Here is a 16,282-nt window from a genome sequence, read left to right as displayed (position 1 = left end):
GGCGCAACATGGGGCTTGAACTCATGACCCCAATATCAACAGTCCCATGCTCTACTGATCGAGCCAGCCAGGAGCCCCATAGCATGCTATACATTTTTAAATGGTCATCTGCTTCATAGAACAAACACATCTAAGCTTATGTATTTCCTCTCTCTGAAAGCGCTCACATATTTTGGCTGGAATAATGTGCTTTGTCAATACTGTACATATCTCTGTGGAACAGTGCATATATACTCTGATCAAAATAATGCACAAGTGCCATTGTAACAAGGGATACCAGTATTACAGAAGGACCACTGGGACATGTGTTAGTGACTGCTACTAAATAACATGAAACTACAAGCAAAATCAACATCTAAGTATAAACTGTATCCTTTTGGAAAAACAAATATTCAGCAAGCAAGTATAAGAGCACACACACTTCCCAAAATAACTGCAGAGAACTAGGATGAATGTCTCCATTAATTACAACACACACAAAAAATAATACTTCATTTCTATTTGCACCTGAATCAACAAAACATAAAATTCTGGTTTTGGAATGCAGTAATGGAGCCCACCCAAATAAGCTGGATTACTCCATATCTTTGCCCAGGAGCTTCATACTAGCATACTTCCTTATTATAAATATGCAAAACACAGGCAGACCCTTACCAAATAGAGAATTCAGTGATCACAAACTGGAAATAGAAACTGGGAGACAAGGCCCACTGGTAGCCCAAGAGACTTGGTAATCAAAGAGAGGAGAAATCGAAAGAAAGAGTTCCTAGTCCACTGTACAGAATACAAAGAGGCGCAAGAAAGATGCTTCTCAAGCTCTAAGCAGTAAGATTTTAAACTAAAAAGCAAAGAAGAAAAACTCATTATAATTTCAGATAAATGCAGGGGTGAGGAAGTGAAGCGGCGCAAGAAGACTGGCAAAAATTCTCATGATCTGAGGCAATCTGTCACCAGGCATGGAGAGTAAATGACATAAGGGTACAATATAAAAGATATGCCAACATATAAAGGCTAAAATGACAACAGAAAAAAAAGTGTTCTAAGTTCTTCAATGCTAGGTTGAAAATAACTCATTTATAAGTTAGAATCTAAGACAGGTTAGAACACGAAGCTCAAGGAATTACCAGATTTGTGTCAATTTTAAATATGGCATATTCATTATCATCTATGAACCTGACAATTTATTTCTGCTGCTTCTGGATGTGAAAACTAACAAGTTGCCCCCAGCTAGGGGAAAAAACGTGCTATTGAAGAAACTGCAGTCCAGATCAAAGAAATGGAAAAATGATGATAGGCTTCCTCAGGCTTGAGGGCAGGTCTTCCTGCTGCATGATTTCAAAAAGATCTTCTCCTTATCCTTTCTTTATCCAGCATGTAATGTTACAAGACAGCATCTTCAGGAAAATATCTGCCAGTTAGGAAGACACATGGCACAGGACTGTCCTCCCAAAGTTTGGTTCATTCTTCACCTTGAATATGGTACGTATTTATCAAACACAGAAAACCACACTTGTACTGTAAAAGTTGCATTTCATGTTAAATGATGTAGAGTGATTTAAACTGAACAAAAACATTAGCAAGTCATTTTTTATCATGTTGGAATAAATAAAACAGCTACAGGGAGGCCATTTTCAAATGATCTTCTCAGTCACAATCTTTATTAATTGATCAGCATTTCTCAAAGTACATCTTTATATTAGTATTCATCTGTTGGGAGGGGTAGTGTATTTAAGAATTTTTCTTCCAGGACATTATTCTAAAATAACATGCACAAAGAGTGACAGGGATGCTCATTACAGTGTAATTTATATGGTAAAAAATTGGAAGGAACTTCCATTCCAATATATTAATCAATGAAATGTACTTTTTAATATTAAAATGATATTGTGAGGGACTATTTAATGGTCTGGAAATATATTCAGAATATTAAGTGAAAGGGATAGGTTAAAAAAGCATTAGACAGCATACGACCTCTTTTTTATAACACTGTCCATTCATACATAGAAAAAAGACAGGATATTTACCAATATGCTAACAGTGTTTATATATGGGAAGTGGAGTTACAATTAGTTTTGATTTTTTTTTTTGCTTATATGATACTTATACAATAAATGTGATTATTTTTAATATAAGTATATATGTGTGTGTATATACATATATATGGGGATGCAAGTAATTATTTTAAAATTATCATTATCATCACCATCATCACCAGAGACATGGTTCATCCAGGACTTGTGGTGATTTAAAACAAAACAAAACAAAACAAAAACCTACAGGTGTATCTGAAAACAGTTATTTACAAAATGGCTTTAATAAGTTATCTGTTTTCCAAAGTAGCTTTTTTTGTGAAACACACATAAATGTGGCATTTACCTTAACATGGTGTCATGTTAAGGTATATATATATGCATAGCAATGTTCGAATAAATGTTTGATGAAGTCATAAGAATATTTTAAAAATTAACAACCAGCTTGGGAGCAATTATCCTTCCCAATGTATTCTTCAGAAGTAGTTCTCAATCATTTTCAGATGGTCAAGTACTTAGAAGTAATACTGCTGCTTTCCATGAAATTATTGATACACACATTAAACATTTAAGATTTTAATATACGCAAACTCCTACATTATGCATTAAAGGTATTTACAAATTCAAGGACCTTATAAGGGATAATGTATTATGCATCTGCCCAGTGTTCCACAAAATTTAAGATCTACTGCCCCAGAACTTAAGACAATGATTTAAGTGATAAATACAGTGAATTAAGTGATAAATATGTATGTGCAACCTCAAAATTCAAACAAATGAATTGTGTCCAAAGTGCCTTATCAGAGTAGTATTAAAAAGTATAAATGATGGAATTAAAAAAAATTCCTAATCCATTTAAAATCTGTGTCTGAAAACTCTTTATAAAAAAGAGGAAAACCTAAAGTGCACTGTTGTTAAAGAAAAAATAAAAATTAATAGAGAGTTCTTCATACCAAGTTATATGAGAGCCAGAGTCATCCTATTATTAGGAGCAACAAAGTAACCTCACACCCCCTAATTCAGCAGCTGAAACTATCTTGGTGGGGTGAGGGTAGGGGATCAGGCTGTAGATGGCCAGTGATTGGAAAACAAATATTAAAACACTTTATACAATATTGCCAATGTCTGTTTTCCTCACATGCATTAACTTCATATAGACTATAAAATATTTTGTATGTCAAGATTTTTTTCAGCCTATTTGTAAGCAAGCACTATTCCTGGCTAATCACTTTTTATGTGTCCAAATGGCCTAACATGCACATCTCTTAAAATCACCTGTGAAGAAAACAAATGACTAGTTGAGTAACATACCTGGTAACATTACTGTACCATCTTGTTCCAGTGTTTCAGGGCTTATTCTTATGGCTGTCATGCTGTGGTTATTAACATCTCTATACAATAAATAACCCTGAAAACAATAAAAAATTTTGCTGTGTTATGTGTTAAAATATTTCTTTCAGTAGCTACTTAGCAGAAAAAGTAGTCATACAGGTCTGTCTGTATAGTTTTTTGAGGTATGGTAATATGTCAATATTGATAACTAAAACAGATTTAAGATTAAAAATATAAGAACATGGGTATGCTTTAGTAAGAGGAGGAACTGTACACTACTGGGTGTCAATTTAACCTATTACATTCTCAGATACCTACATTAGATACACCACCCAGGACAGCATAGACATTTTGTTCAAATTATTTTATCACTTGCCAAGTAAATAAGAGAAATGACCACTGTTATTTTAACAAATGTTTTAAGGAAAAATAGCTAAAATATTTTGGTTAATATTTAGAAACGAATAGGGTAGCAGTTTTAGATGGAATGATATGCCACTGAACATATTACCATGTCCTTATTTCTTACATAAAATACTATAGTGGCAAATAAAAATTTGATGAGACGTTTTGAACCAGGTTAACTTTTAAGAGACAATCACTGAGTAATTAGACGTATAAAATTTAATTTCAGAATCTTCCCAATAGTTGATATAGCAGAATTATTTTTCGTATCAACAATTTCTTTAATTTTCAAAATGCTTTCAAATATCTTTTATCATTTGATGATGACAATAAGCTGTGAGCTGGGCAATACAGGTATGTAGGGATATCTTTATTCTATATCCTTCCACAAGGGAGCTTGGACTTTACCTCTCAGGAAGGGACAGTATGGAAATAAACCTGGCCCTTTGTCCATCCTTCATCTGCTTCTCTCCATGGGAGGTGCAGTAAGGTATCTGATTGCTGACACCCATTTGGTCACATTAGTCAGGTGATGAGATCAGAGCATTAAGAAAGCAACACAGGCCTAGCTCTTTTCTCTTTGGTGATACTTTGCATGATCCTCCATGTAGGTAGCTGTTCACTGGGCAGGCCACACACTGTTCCCCAGAGGTACTGATTTAGACTTAAAATGAAGGGTCTAGTGGCAAGAAGCTCTAATTTGGACTCAGGTCACACAGATACATTCCCAATTCATGTTTGCTAATGGTAGTGGTGGTCTCTGATTCTTATCTAGAGATCCACTCAAACAAGAATTCCAACGGAAGACATTTTTATGCCCATTTTATAGCTAAATAACAGAGGATCAAATAAGTTAACTGAGGTGTCCAAAGTCACACAGCTAGTAAGGATCAGGGCCAGAACTAAAAGTAAACCTCTTATGAATTCTAAGCCAATGTTCTTTATATTACACTGTATCATTGTTATTAGCCATATTATTAAAAATACACCATATCTGTTTAAACAGAAGTGACGTTATTTATTGATCAAACAAGTACAAGCCACATGTTCTAAAAGACAGGAAAGAAAAGTTTGGTTTATTATGGATATTCTCTTACCTGAGCATACCCTAACCAAGACTTTTTTTCTTTTCTGTTTCTGATGCGAGATGTAGAATTATATATATGGCCCTGCAAAGTAACAAAAAAGTTAGCCCATCAACAGTTTCATAATTAATAATCAATGAAAAATAACACAAATGGATGACATTTAATACTTATGTTTCCATCATGACTTTCAAAGAAATATTATTACATCAAAATTAAATAGTACTCTAAAAATGAAGCTGAAAACAAAACACATTTCAGGATGGACATAACTTCTGCTATAATTAAGAACTATAAGGAATCACATTACCCTAACTGTTCCACTGTATCCAGAGCCTATTTTGTATAATCCATCCTTGCATAACAGATAAAGAAAAAATCCATCATTCTGAAGTAGACATTGATCATCTTCATCAACGGATATTTCTTTTAATGGCCACTTGTGCATTAAAGCTGCTTTCTTAATGCCATTGCTAAACCAGTCCTGAATTTGGATTTTTCCCACCAATACTGCCTGTACACTTCTCTGTAGGGAATTTAGTATCGTTGGCACCTATTTAAAAGACAAAAAATAAATAAATAGGTATTTTTAAATGTCGCAAACACAAAACAGACAAAATAAAGATACTTCAGTGATACATCATCAATCATCATTTATGAGAAAATAAACTGTTCATAATGATCATGGTTTGGCACATCAGTAAAAACTATTAAGTAGACGTTTATCTATAAGAAGCAAATCTCAAGCAGCCCAAGATAAAAGTGTCAAATTCAAAGAATATTAACTTGCATTTCTGGCTGAAAACACTGAAATATGCATCTTTCTCCAAGACACCCAATAACCAGTACTGCCTATGATTTCAAGCTTTGCGGATGGAAACATACTAGATTAGTAAAAAGTATGAACACTGGATATAAATAAAATTATGTTGGATTAGAATACACACAAGCCAAAAAATCTTTTGTAGGATATGCATAATTATTAATAACCTTCCTGATAACAAAGCACAAATTTAAGCTGAAGAGAATGGTGCGGTATGGCTTCTACAGATGAAACAAAATTTCCAATGTTTCTCTTCCACTTTGCTTCTCCATTATTACTAATGCCCATCAACATCAACAATATTCCATGATATGAAAACTCATCTGTGTTAATTGTGTATTCATTCAACCTTCATTTATCATTGGATATCAATATTTATCAAAGACCTGCCAAATAACTGGCACTGTAACTGAGTCGTCAACAGTCACCAGCATGGGACCAGCATTCTGCTAGCAGAGGAAATTCTGTTCCTCATCTTTTGTCTCTCTTTTACCACATCCAACAACATAGCCAGACCCCAGGGCATGACTCAGCCATTGTCCAACATGGCAGCCATTAGCCACATGTGACCTACTGAGCTCTTGAAATGTGGTTAGTGCTCTAAATACAAAATACACACTAGATTTTGAAGACTTAGTATAAAAACAAGAATACAGAATCTTAATAATAATATTACATTGATTACACGTTGAAATAAATTTTTTGGATATACTGAGTGAAATACATCATTAAAATACATAATTAACCACACCTGCTTCATTTTACCTTGTTAATGTGGTTAATAAAAATTTTTAATTATACATGTAGACTACATTATATTTCTATTGGGCAGCATTCTGTAGAGGGAAGAGCTTTCACAGGGATAAGTGACCCACTGTTCACAGATACATTCTCCTCCCCTTCCAGTTCTAAGGCCTCTGACTCACCCAAAATAATTTATACTATATGTATAGATAGTATAAATATACATATAACAGAATTATAAATATAACATATACATAGTTGAATACTACAAATTCTCTCCCTAGAAGCAGTTATATTAAACTTACAGGTGTTTTATCTAGAATCATTATCCACATTTCCATATAAGATGCCAAAGCTTCCATTGTTAATTTTTTTGTTTCAGATACTTTCTCTGTTGGTGTCTATTATGAACGATGATGCCCCTACTCCATCCCAAATCCTCAAAATTGAGCTATTATAATAATTTCTGGTTACATTAGTATTCAAAGGTCATTCACTATGACTGTGTAATCATGGTTCATGAACCAAAGTGTTTAACATACATTTCCCTCTTGTGTAATTTTTCTTTTTTTGGTTAAGTCAACAATTGCCCTATTTTTGCATTTGCTAAGTTTGCTCTATACCTACTCCTAAGTGTTCCCCATGCTCCTCTCAATAAAGTCACAAACACATCATTTCTGCTTTTCCCGCTTGACAACACCCCTCATGAAACCCTGCTCTGACCTAGACTAAGGAAGAGGCAGGCATAGAAGTTAAAATTATTCCATATCTTGCATGTGGCAAAGCATCTTCATCATCCCTCAAACATGACTGCCAGCTGAGCTACATGTAGTGGACATCATTTTCTCAGAACGTGGAACGCACTGTTATCTTTTATGCCAGTGCTGCTTTTGAGAAGTCGCCAGATGCCATTATGCTTGACCTTTGTTACATAATCGGTCTTTGCTCTCTGGAAGCTTTATTGTCTGTTAATTAACAGCGGTCTGATATGCAAAGCTCTATCTTGGTGTGGGTCTTTTTTCATAATGAATGCTGGGCACTCAGTGTGTGTTCTGTCAGTCTGAACATGTGTATCTTCAGGGGACAGGAATTTTCCTTGTAAGATTTTTAATTTCCTTCTCTCTGCTTGAATACCTATTAGGTATTAGATTTCCTGGTTAAATCCTCCAGTTTTATTTTATATCACCTGTTTTCTCTCTTCTATTTTTTGGACACTGCTTCAACCTGATCTTCTAACTCTTCTACTGATTTTATTGTTGCTATCTTAACTTATAAAAATTCTTTCCTGTTCTCTAAGTTTTTTTAAAAAAAATAGAATACTGATGTTTCTATTATCCTTCATCAAAATATTAATTGGTTTTCTTAGAGCTTCTTCTGTTCTCTCTATTCTTTTTATCCAAATTATCTATTATCTTTTACTATTATTATTCTTGATTTGGGGGATCTCTTTTTCATGTTAGCCTAGTGATACTTGGTTGTACACTTTTTTGTTGTTGCTGCACTGTTTTATTTATTTTTGTTATTTTTTTTAATATTTCAAGTTTTTATTTAAATTTTAGTTAGTTAACATATAGAGTAATTTTAGTTTCAGGAGTAGAATTTAGTGGTTCATCACTTACAGATAACACCCAGTGCTCATCACAACAAGTGCCCTCCTTAATACCCATCACCCATTTAGCTCATCTTCCCCACCCACCTCCCCCTCTAGCAATCCTCTGGTTTGTTCTCTATAGTTAAGAGTCTATTTAATAGTTTGCCTCCCTCTCTCTCTCTCTCTCTCTCTTTTTCTTTCCCCTATGTTCATCTGTTTTGTTTCTTAAATTCCACATGAGTGAAATTATATGATATTTGTCTTAGACCGGCTTATTTCACTTATCGTTATACTCTCTAGATTCATCTATGTTGTTGCAAATGGCAACATTTTATTCTCTTTGTTGGCTGAGTAATATTCCACTGTATTATATGTGTAATATACCACATCTTCTTTATGCATTCATCAGTTGATGGACACTTGGGCTCTTTCCATAATTTGGTTATTGTTGATAATGCTGCTATAAACAGCAGGGTGCATGTGCCCCTCTGAATCAGTATTGGGTAATCACCTAGTAGTGCAATTGCTGGGTCATAGGGTAGCTCTATTTTTAACTTTTGAGAAACCACCACACTGTTTTCCAGAGTGGCTGCACAAGCTTGCATTTCCACCAACAGTGTAAGAGGGTTCCCCTATCTCTGCATCCTTGCCAACATGTTATTTCCCGTGTTGTTAATTTTAGCCATTCTGATAAGTGTCAGTGGTCTCTCACTGTAGTTTTGATTTGTATTTCCCTGAGGATGAGTGATGTTGAGCTTCTTTTCATGTGTCTGTTAGCCATCTGTATGTCTTCTTTGGAAAAATGTCAATTCATGTCTTCTGCCATTTCTTAACTGGATTATTTGTGTTTTGAGCTCAAACTCATTCTACAAGGCCAGCATTACCTTGATTCCAAAACCTGACAAAGACCTCACTAAATAGGAGAATTACAGGCCAACATTCCTGATGAACATGGATGCAAAAGTTCTCAACAAGATACTAGCATATCAAATACAACAGGACATTAAAAGAATCATTCACCATGATCAAGAAGGATTTATTCCTGTGCTGCAAGAGTGGTTCAATCTTCACAAATCAATATGATACACTACATTAATAAAAGAAAGGATAAGAACTACATGATCCTCTCAATAGATGCATAAAAAGCATTTGACAAAATAACAGCATCAATTCTTGATAAAAATCCTCAACAAAGTAGGAATAGATGGAAAATACCTCAACATCATAAAGGCCACATACGAAAGACTCCCAGCTAATATAATCCTCAATGGGGAAAAAACAGATTTTCCTCTACAGTCAGGAACAAGACAGTGATGTCCACTCTCGCCATTATTACTTAATAGAGAACTGGAAGTCCTAGCCTCAGAAGTCAGACAACAAAAAGAAATAAAAGGCATCCAAATTGGCAAGAAAGAAGTCAAACTTTCACTACGCACAGATGACATGATACTATGTAGAAAACCTGAAAGACTCCACCAAAAAATTGCCAGAACTGATACATGAATTTAGTCAAGTCACAGAATACAAAATCAATGTAGAGAAATCTGTTGCATTTCTATACAGCAATAATGAAGCAGCAGAAAAAGAAATCAAGGAATTGTCCCATTTATAATTGTACCAAAAACGATAAGACACCTAGGAATAAACCTAACCAAAGAGATAAAAGATATGTACTGTGAAAACTACAGAACACATGAAAGAAATTGAAGAGGACACAAGGAAATGGAAAAACATTCCATGTTCATGGATTGGAAAAACAAATATTGTTAAAATGTCTATACTGCCCAAAGCAATCTACACATTTAATGCAATCCCTATCAAAATACCCACTAGCATTTTTTACAGAACTAGAACAATCCTAAAATTTGTATGGAATCCCAAACGACTCCAAATAGTCAAAGCAATCTTGAAAAAGAAAAGCAAAGCTGGAGGCATCCAATTCCAGACTTCAAGCTGTATTACAAAGCTGTAGTCATCAAAACAGTATGGTACTGGCACAAAACAGACACACTGATCAATGGAACAGAACAGAAAACCCAGAAATGGACCCACAACTATATGGTCAACTAATCTTTGACAAAACAAGAAAGAATATCCAATGGAGAAAAGACAGTCTCTTCAACAAATGATGTTGGGAAAATTGGACAGCCACATGCAGAAGAATGAAACTGGACCACTTTCTTACACTATACACAAAAATAAATTCAAAGGAGAGGAAAGACCTAAATGTGAGACAGGAAACCATCAAAATCCTAGAGGAGAACACAGGCAACAACCTTTTTGACATCAGCCATAGCAACTTCTTACTAGACATATCTCTGGAGGCAAGGGAAACAAAAGCAAAAATGAACTACTGGGATTCATCAAGATAAAAAACTTCTGCACAGGAAAGGAAACAATCAACAAAACTAAAAGGCAACCATCAGAATGGGAGAAGATATCTGCAAGTGACATATGTGATAATGGGTTAGTATCCAAAATCTATAAACATGCCAAACTCAACACCCAAAAAACATATAATCTGGTTGTACACTTAATTTTAAGAGTAAGCTACTAAAAAAAATGGTAGGAAGCTTGGTATGAATGGACAGGATTTGACAGATCACCTGATTTGAGCTCTCCTCAAAACAATCATATTAAAATTGAGCGTTTCACTGGAGGACCCCCCTCCAAATGTCTGCATTTGTGGGTCTTTTCTCACTCTTTGTCCAGAGAAGAATCTGCCAGTCTTTTTCCTAGAAGCTATAATAAGTCTTATGGCCACTGTTCTGGAAACTTAGTGAGGATTAAGAAATTTCATCACCAATACAAAGACTTTCATTAAATCTCTATTTTCAGTCTAGCTCCTAATTCCACTCTCAATTGTGGCTAGTTTCCCCTGGCCTCTCTGGCTCTTTAGACAGCAAACCTATCTCTCTGGGGGATGAGAGGACAATTGCTTGGCTACGAAGGGCAAAAAAACGGTTCTGGGGTTCTCTACTTTTCATTATACAGATTTCCAATCAATTTATAGCTTTTGCCCTCACCACCACTTTCTAGGTACCTATTACTTCCAAATCCTATCTGGAGTTTTAGGTGAAAATCAACTTACTTTCCATGGGCATTAGCCTCTTAAGGAACTTAAATTTACGCTTTCCCCAATTTCTGTTTTTCAAAAATATGTCCCATTCTTAAAAGTTTATACTTTAAAAAAAAATTCCTTTATTAGAACCTTAGTGGAGATTAGGGAGGAGCAGAAATTAACATCTTTCTTCAACATGACTCTATTTCTCTCATGCTTTCTAAAGAGTACTTAAGTTGTTTTTATTTTTTTAAAGATTTTATTTATTTATTTGACAGAGACACAGCGAGAGGGAACACAAGCAGGGGGAATGGGAGAGAAAGAAGCAGGCTTCCCGCTGAGCAGGGAGCCCAATGCGTGGCTCGATGCGGGGCTCGATCCCAGGACCCTGGGATCAGGGCCTGAGCCGAAAGCAGCCACTTAACAACCTTGAAAAAGAAAAGCAAAGCTGGAGGCATCCAATTCCAGACTTCAAGCTGTATTACAAAGCTGTAGTCATCAAAACAGTATGGTACTGGCACAAAACAGACACACTGATCAATGGAACAGAACAGAAAACCCAGGCTCCCCTAAAGAGTACTTTGTTTCTACTAACTCCAAATGATGGTGCCTTTTTTTCTATGTGCTTTTTGTTTGTGAGCTCAGATGGGTTTTGTCTGTGGGAAGCCTTTGAAGCTTGGAGTTCATTCCTCCAAAAAGGATTTTAGTCTCCTTCAATAATAAGGTACTTCATGGTACTATCATCCCTGCCCTACTTTAAACTCTCAGCTTAAGCTTTTTGGAACAAGATAAGTAATATGCATTTGAATCCCGAAAGAATTTGAGATGTTAGAGTTATACATTCTTGGGGAAGATTTTTCTCCCTCCACCCATAGCCTGGCCAAGACAGTTCTGTGACATGAAGTGGTTGGTGGAATGGCGCCAAATCATGAGGAACATTGTAAGCCATGTTAAGATAATAGGCATTATTTAATATGGTGTTTGGGCTGGAGAAAGGGATGCAGGGACGGGGCAGGTCTATAGAGAACCTTAGCTTCTGATTCAGGGGATCTAGTCGTGCACAGACTAGTGCATATTAAGCAAATACTGCAGGCAGTCAGACAGATATGCACACAAGTCTTGTCTCTGTTAGCTGGAAGCTCTAAATACTGTAACTATACCAAACTTCTTTCAGTCGTCAGTATTCCACTCTTACTCTTAGCTTCCTGTCTTAGCACATGGATACCAAGAACATTCTCCCTCCACATCCCCAAACACTAACACCTCCTCTGGCCAATTCAACTCATCATTTAGACTTCACCTCATATCCTCTGAGATGAGTCTACAGACAAAAATAAATCACACGATGCCTAATAAGCTCATATGTTTATGGTCACTCTATTTTTAAAAATTTGGTGTATGATATGTAAATGTTTGTGTTATTTCACTAAAATTTAAGAATTATTTTTGTATTTTAAGCATGTATTTAAATTAAAATTTTGCCAAACCTCAAAGCACAGCTGCAGAACAGTTTTGAAAACCACTGCATTAGAGGAACTTCGAAATAATTAAGGATCATAAAAAGGGAAAAGAAGATTTCAGGCAGGGCAGAAAGGGAAAAGAATAAGAACAGAAATCTAGAGTATGGGGATTGCTCATGTTTGACAAGGAGAGTTCAATATTGCTGAATTAAGTCCAAGAAAATGACCCACATACCCCTTCTGCTATCTTTGGCCTGCTAATAACAGAACAGGATTGAAGCAGCCCTTCCATCTGTTCTGGAGGTTGTCCAAGGGGCCCGTGAAGAGCACATAACGGAGACTTAAAACTGTAACTTCTTACTCACTTTCCAGAACAATCCAAAGGAATTAAATCAAGTTGGCTTTTAGGAGAATTATATTTCCCACCACTAACAACAATAAAGAGCTTAGTCCACAATCAAGATATTAAAAGCTTAAAATGTTCTATGTAAAGATGAAGCAGCTCAGAAACAAATCAACTCATTAAAAGACTACATTTGATCCTTGAACAATGCAGGGGTTAGGGGCACTGACAATACTTAATTCTGGGAAAGATGGGAAGTCAGGGAGAGCACAGAACAAGACAATGCAAAGAGGTGGCTGGGGTGCTGACACAAAGACCAGCTTAAAGATTAAAGAGTTTTTGCCAAATTTCATTTTATTACCTTTATATATTGTGGATTACTTATATATCAACCTTGGATAGATCAAACCACTCTAATGAGTGAGAAAAAGCAGGGGACTCCTACTGACAGAAATTAAGGTGAAATTCCAACTTGGCATCTTATAACCCTCTCAGCAGCTATAAATGAAATACCTGTATTGTTTGGCAAGCGTGGCTGCCATTGTTGGTGAGGATAGCAGAGATGGCCTGAAGTGTCCTTCCTGTTTCTCCCCAAGAAGCCACCAGACTAAAGAGGCAAGCACAGGAAAGCGCTGTCAGAGACTGGCCTGTGCTGTCATTCATTCCAGTACTTCGAACAGTGATTTCCAAAAGGAGCTGGAAGAGAGACTCTGTGGATAAAATAAAACTCAATTATATTCATTCGACGTACAAAACATTTCATGTGTCTGTTTATTTATTTATACCTTGCCTCATTATAAAAAAAATATTTAAGGCACCTAGAACACTTACTTTGCATTAGTTCCTTTCTAGTTACCCTTTTCCCCGAAAAGTTAGAATATTTATAATAAAAAGGACCTTAGAGAACGTTTAGTTCAACCCCTTATTTTTGTAAATAAAAAAATGGAATCTATCCCAGGTTGTTTAAAAGAAAGTTGTCTTGAGGCATTCACACATTCAAGAAATATCCTCTCGAGTAACAGGCTACTCACTGCACTCATGTTACCTTTTAGAGTGGGAAGACTACAAGCTTCTTAAAATGTTAATATAAGTGCCCCAAAAAATTATGTATTTGCAAAACAAAAGAATACATAAAACACATGCTATAATGTTTTAATGTAAAGTTGCTTTATTGCTAACATAATAGCAGTTCATATTTTTATTATAAAGAGAGTATGTAATTCATTTTATACCCTAGAAAAACCTCCTAGTCAACAGGACAGATGCCCTCCCCCTTTAATGGACAATGAAATTGAGACAGGGAGATAAAGAGATTTTCCCTAAATGATAAAGCCATCTAGTGGCAAAGATGGTAAAGTAACACCTGAATGTTCTATGGCCATGAGAAGTTTCCACACAAAATTCCCTAAACAACTCTGCCCAAGACTGAATCAATAGACTTGCAGGTATTTCTTCTGCAGAAGGGAAGGGAAATTTGAAAATCCTTATACAGAGTGAGCACTCAAGATAGAAAGAAACAGTCAGAAAAAGACTGCAAAATTGAGGAAGATGAAGAAAGGGAGAGGGAAAAAGAAAGCAAGAGAAAGAGAATTCATGTACTGCAACTCTCTGAAAACTAAAAGGCCATGTGTGGTTTACTCGCTAACTCACAGAAAGTTAGCCTTCCTCGGTCTCTCCCTCATCTCCTGTGTCTCTCATCCCAGTTAAGCCCGTCACTTTCGATTCCTAATGCCTCCCCCGCTTGCTCCATCTCACGACCATCTTCCCAATCCATGCTATCACCACCTTGGAATTGGGACTACTACAAAGTGTTCATAAATTAGCTCCTACCTTCACTTTCGCCCCTTTATAGCCAAACAGAATTTTTAAACCAAAAATGTGTTTTTTTATTTAAAATCTGTTCACTCCTTTGTTAGTTCGTTCCTGCTCCTCTTCCTTTCCGTTCTCCCTCCCTTCTTGCCTGTACATCCTTCAGTCTTTCCTTCCCTTTGCCCTTCCCTTCCAACTATCCTTCTTTCCCCTCATCCTTTCATCTGTCCTATCTCCATTTGTCCATCCTTCCTTCCATCATTATCCTTCTGCCCCTTCATCTTTTAATTACTCAGCAAATATTTACTGAATTCTTCCTGTACATGAAAAACTATTCTAGGTTGTGGTAGTACTTTGGCAAACAAGACAAAGAATGCCTGTCATCAAAAAAGTTAGATTCAGGTGGAAGGGAACAGTATAAGTGCCATAAAATAAAGAACTTTTTTTAAGCATAAGGAAATAGTTAGTGACTTTCCCTTTCTCCTAGAACAATAGCCACCAGGCTCCTTTAACATGGCCTATGAAGCTCCACATGGTCTAGTCCCTGACTCCCTCCTCACCTATGGCAAAGCCCTGCCTCCCTTCACTCTCCACATTCTAGCCAGTCATTCTCCTTTCTGTCCCAGAGACTTCCTGCATGCTGTCCTCTCTGCCTAGAAAGGTAGTTCACGTCTTCCTACTCATCCTTCAAATCGCCAATGTCTCATCTTCAAGGAAGCATGTTACGGATTCCCAGAACTCCTTCTACTGTCCCCCATACTATTTACCCAATCTGCAATCACACGTGTCCAACTGTCTGATGCTAAGTCCCATAATAACAGCAACAATGTCTGTACTGATCACCCCTGAATTATACGCTTTTGCACAGAACACAAGAGATACTTTTATTTACGTGAATACTTAAGAACATATATTCCAACCTTAAAATGAACAGAAAAACAGGGCGCCTGGGTGGCTCAGTTGGTTAAGCGACTGCCTTCTGCTCAGGTCATGATCCTGGAGTCCCGGGATCGAGTCCCGCATCGGGCTCCCTGCTCGGCAGGGAGTCTGCTTCTCCCTCTGACCCTCCTCCCTCTCATGCTCTCTGTCTCTCATTCTCTCTCTCTCAAATAAATAAATAAAATCTTTAAAAAAAAAAAAAAAAAAAAAAAAAAAAAAATGAACAGAAAAACAGATGTAAGAATGATTTTTTTTTAACCAGACAATTTCTAAATCAAAATCTATTTGCTAAGAGAAGAAGCTTGGTGTATAATAATCAAACTACCCTGACAGTAAGAGTAATACATATATACCTATATTTTTATGAATAACATGAAGAAAACCCCAAAGTGTATTAATGTGATTATGCTATTAGATCAAAGAAAAAACAGAGATAGATTTCAATAGAAATTTAGTTTTAAACAGCCAAACTACATCTTTGAGCTAATTAAAGATATATAAGAAATAAGAAATATAAAGTGATGGTAAATCCCTCAATAGAAAAATAAATCAAAGCGGTGAAGAGATCAGAAGTAAACCCTGAAAGGATAAAAGAGAGACCAAAGAAGTACAGCAGCATCTGAAACTGTTAACAAGAAAACAAAAACAAAAACAAAACCA

The 16,282-nt window shown here is 36.0% G+C and overlaps 1 protein-coding gene across 10 annotated transcripts in view; it reads right to left on the bottom strand.

Moving 5' to 3' along the window:
- The window catches only part of MYCBP2 (MYC binding protein 2), a 271,236-nt gene that overhangs the window by 200,352 nt on the left and 54,602 nt on the right, over positions 1-16,282 (bottom strand). For all 10 annotated transcript variants that reach the window (XM_064585965.1, XM_064585966.1, XM_064585967.1 and 7 more), the window contains exons 5-8: positions 13,388-13,584; positions 5,163-5,405; positions 4,865-4,936; positions 3,342-3,438 (exon numbers count right to left, since the gene is read on the bottom strand). In XM_064585965.1, coding sequence (XP_064442035.1) covers positions 3,342-3,438; positions 4,865-4,936; positions 5,163-5,405; positions 13,388-13,584 — 609 coding nt within the window. The remainder of the gene's footprint in view (positions 1-3,341; positions 3,439-4,864; positions 4,937-5,162; positions 5,406-13,387; positions 13,585-16,282) is intronic.

This window comes from Mirounga angustirostris, unplaced genomic scaffold (genome assembly GCF_029215605.1).
Source record: "Mirounga angustirostris isolate CCGP_5_RB_7025 unplaced genomic scaffold, mMirAng1.0.hap1 SCAF_3, whole genome shotgun sequence".
NCBI lineage: Eukaryota > Metazoa > Chordata > Mammalia > Carnivora > Phocidae > Mirounga > Mirounga angustirostris.
The sequence above is the reverse complement of the archived record's forward strand: the minus strand, read 5'-3'. Positions and strand labels throughout refer to the sequence as shown.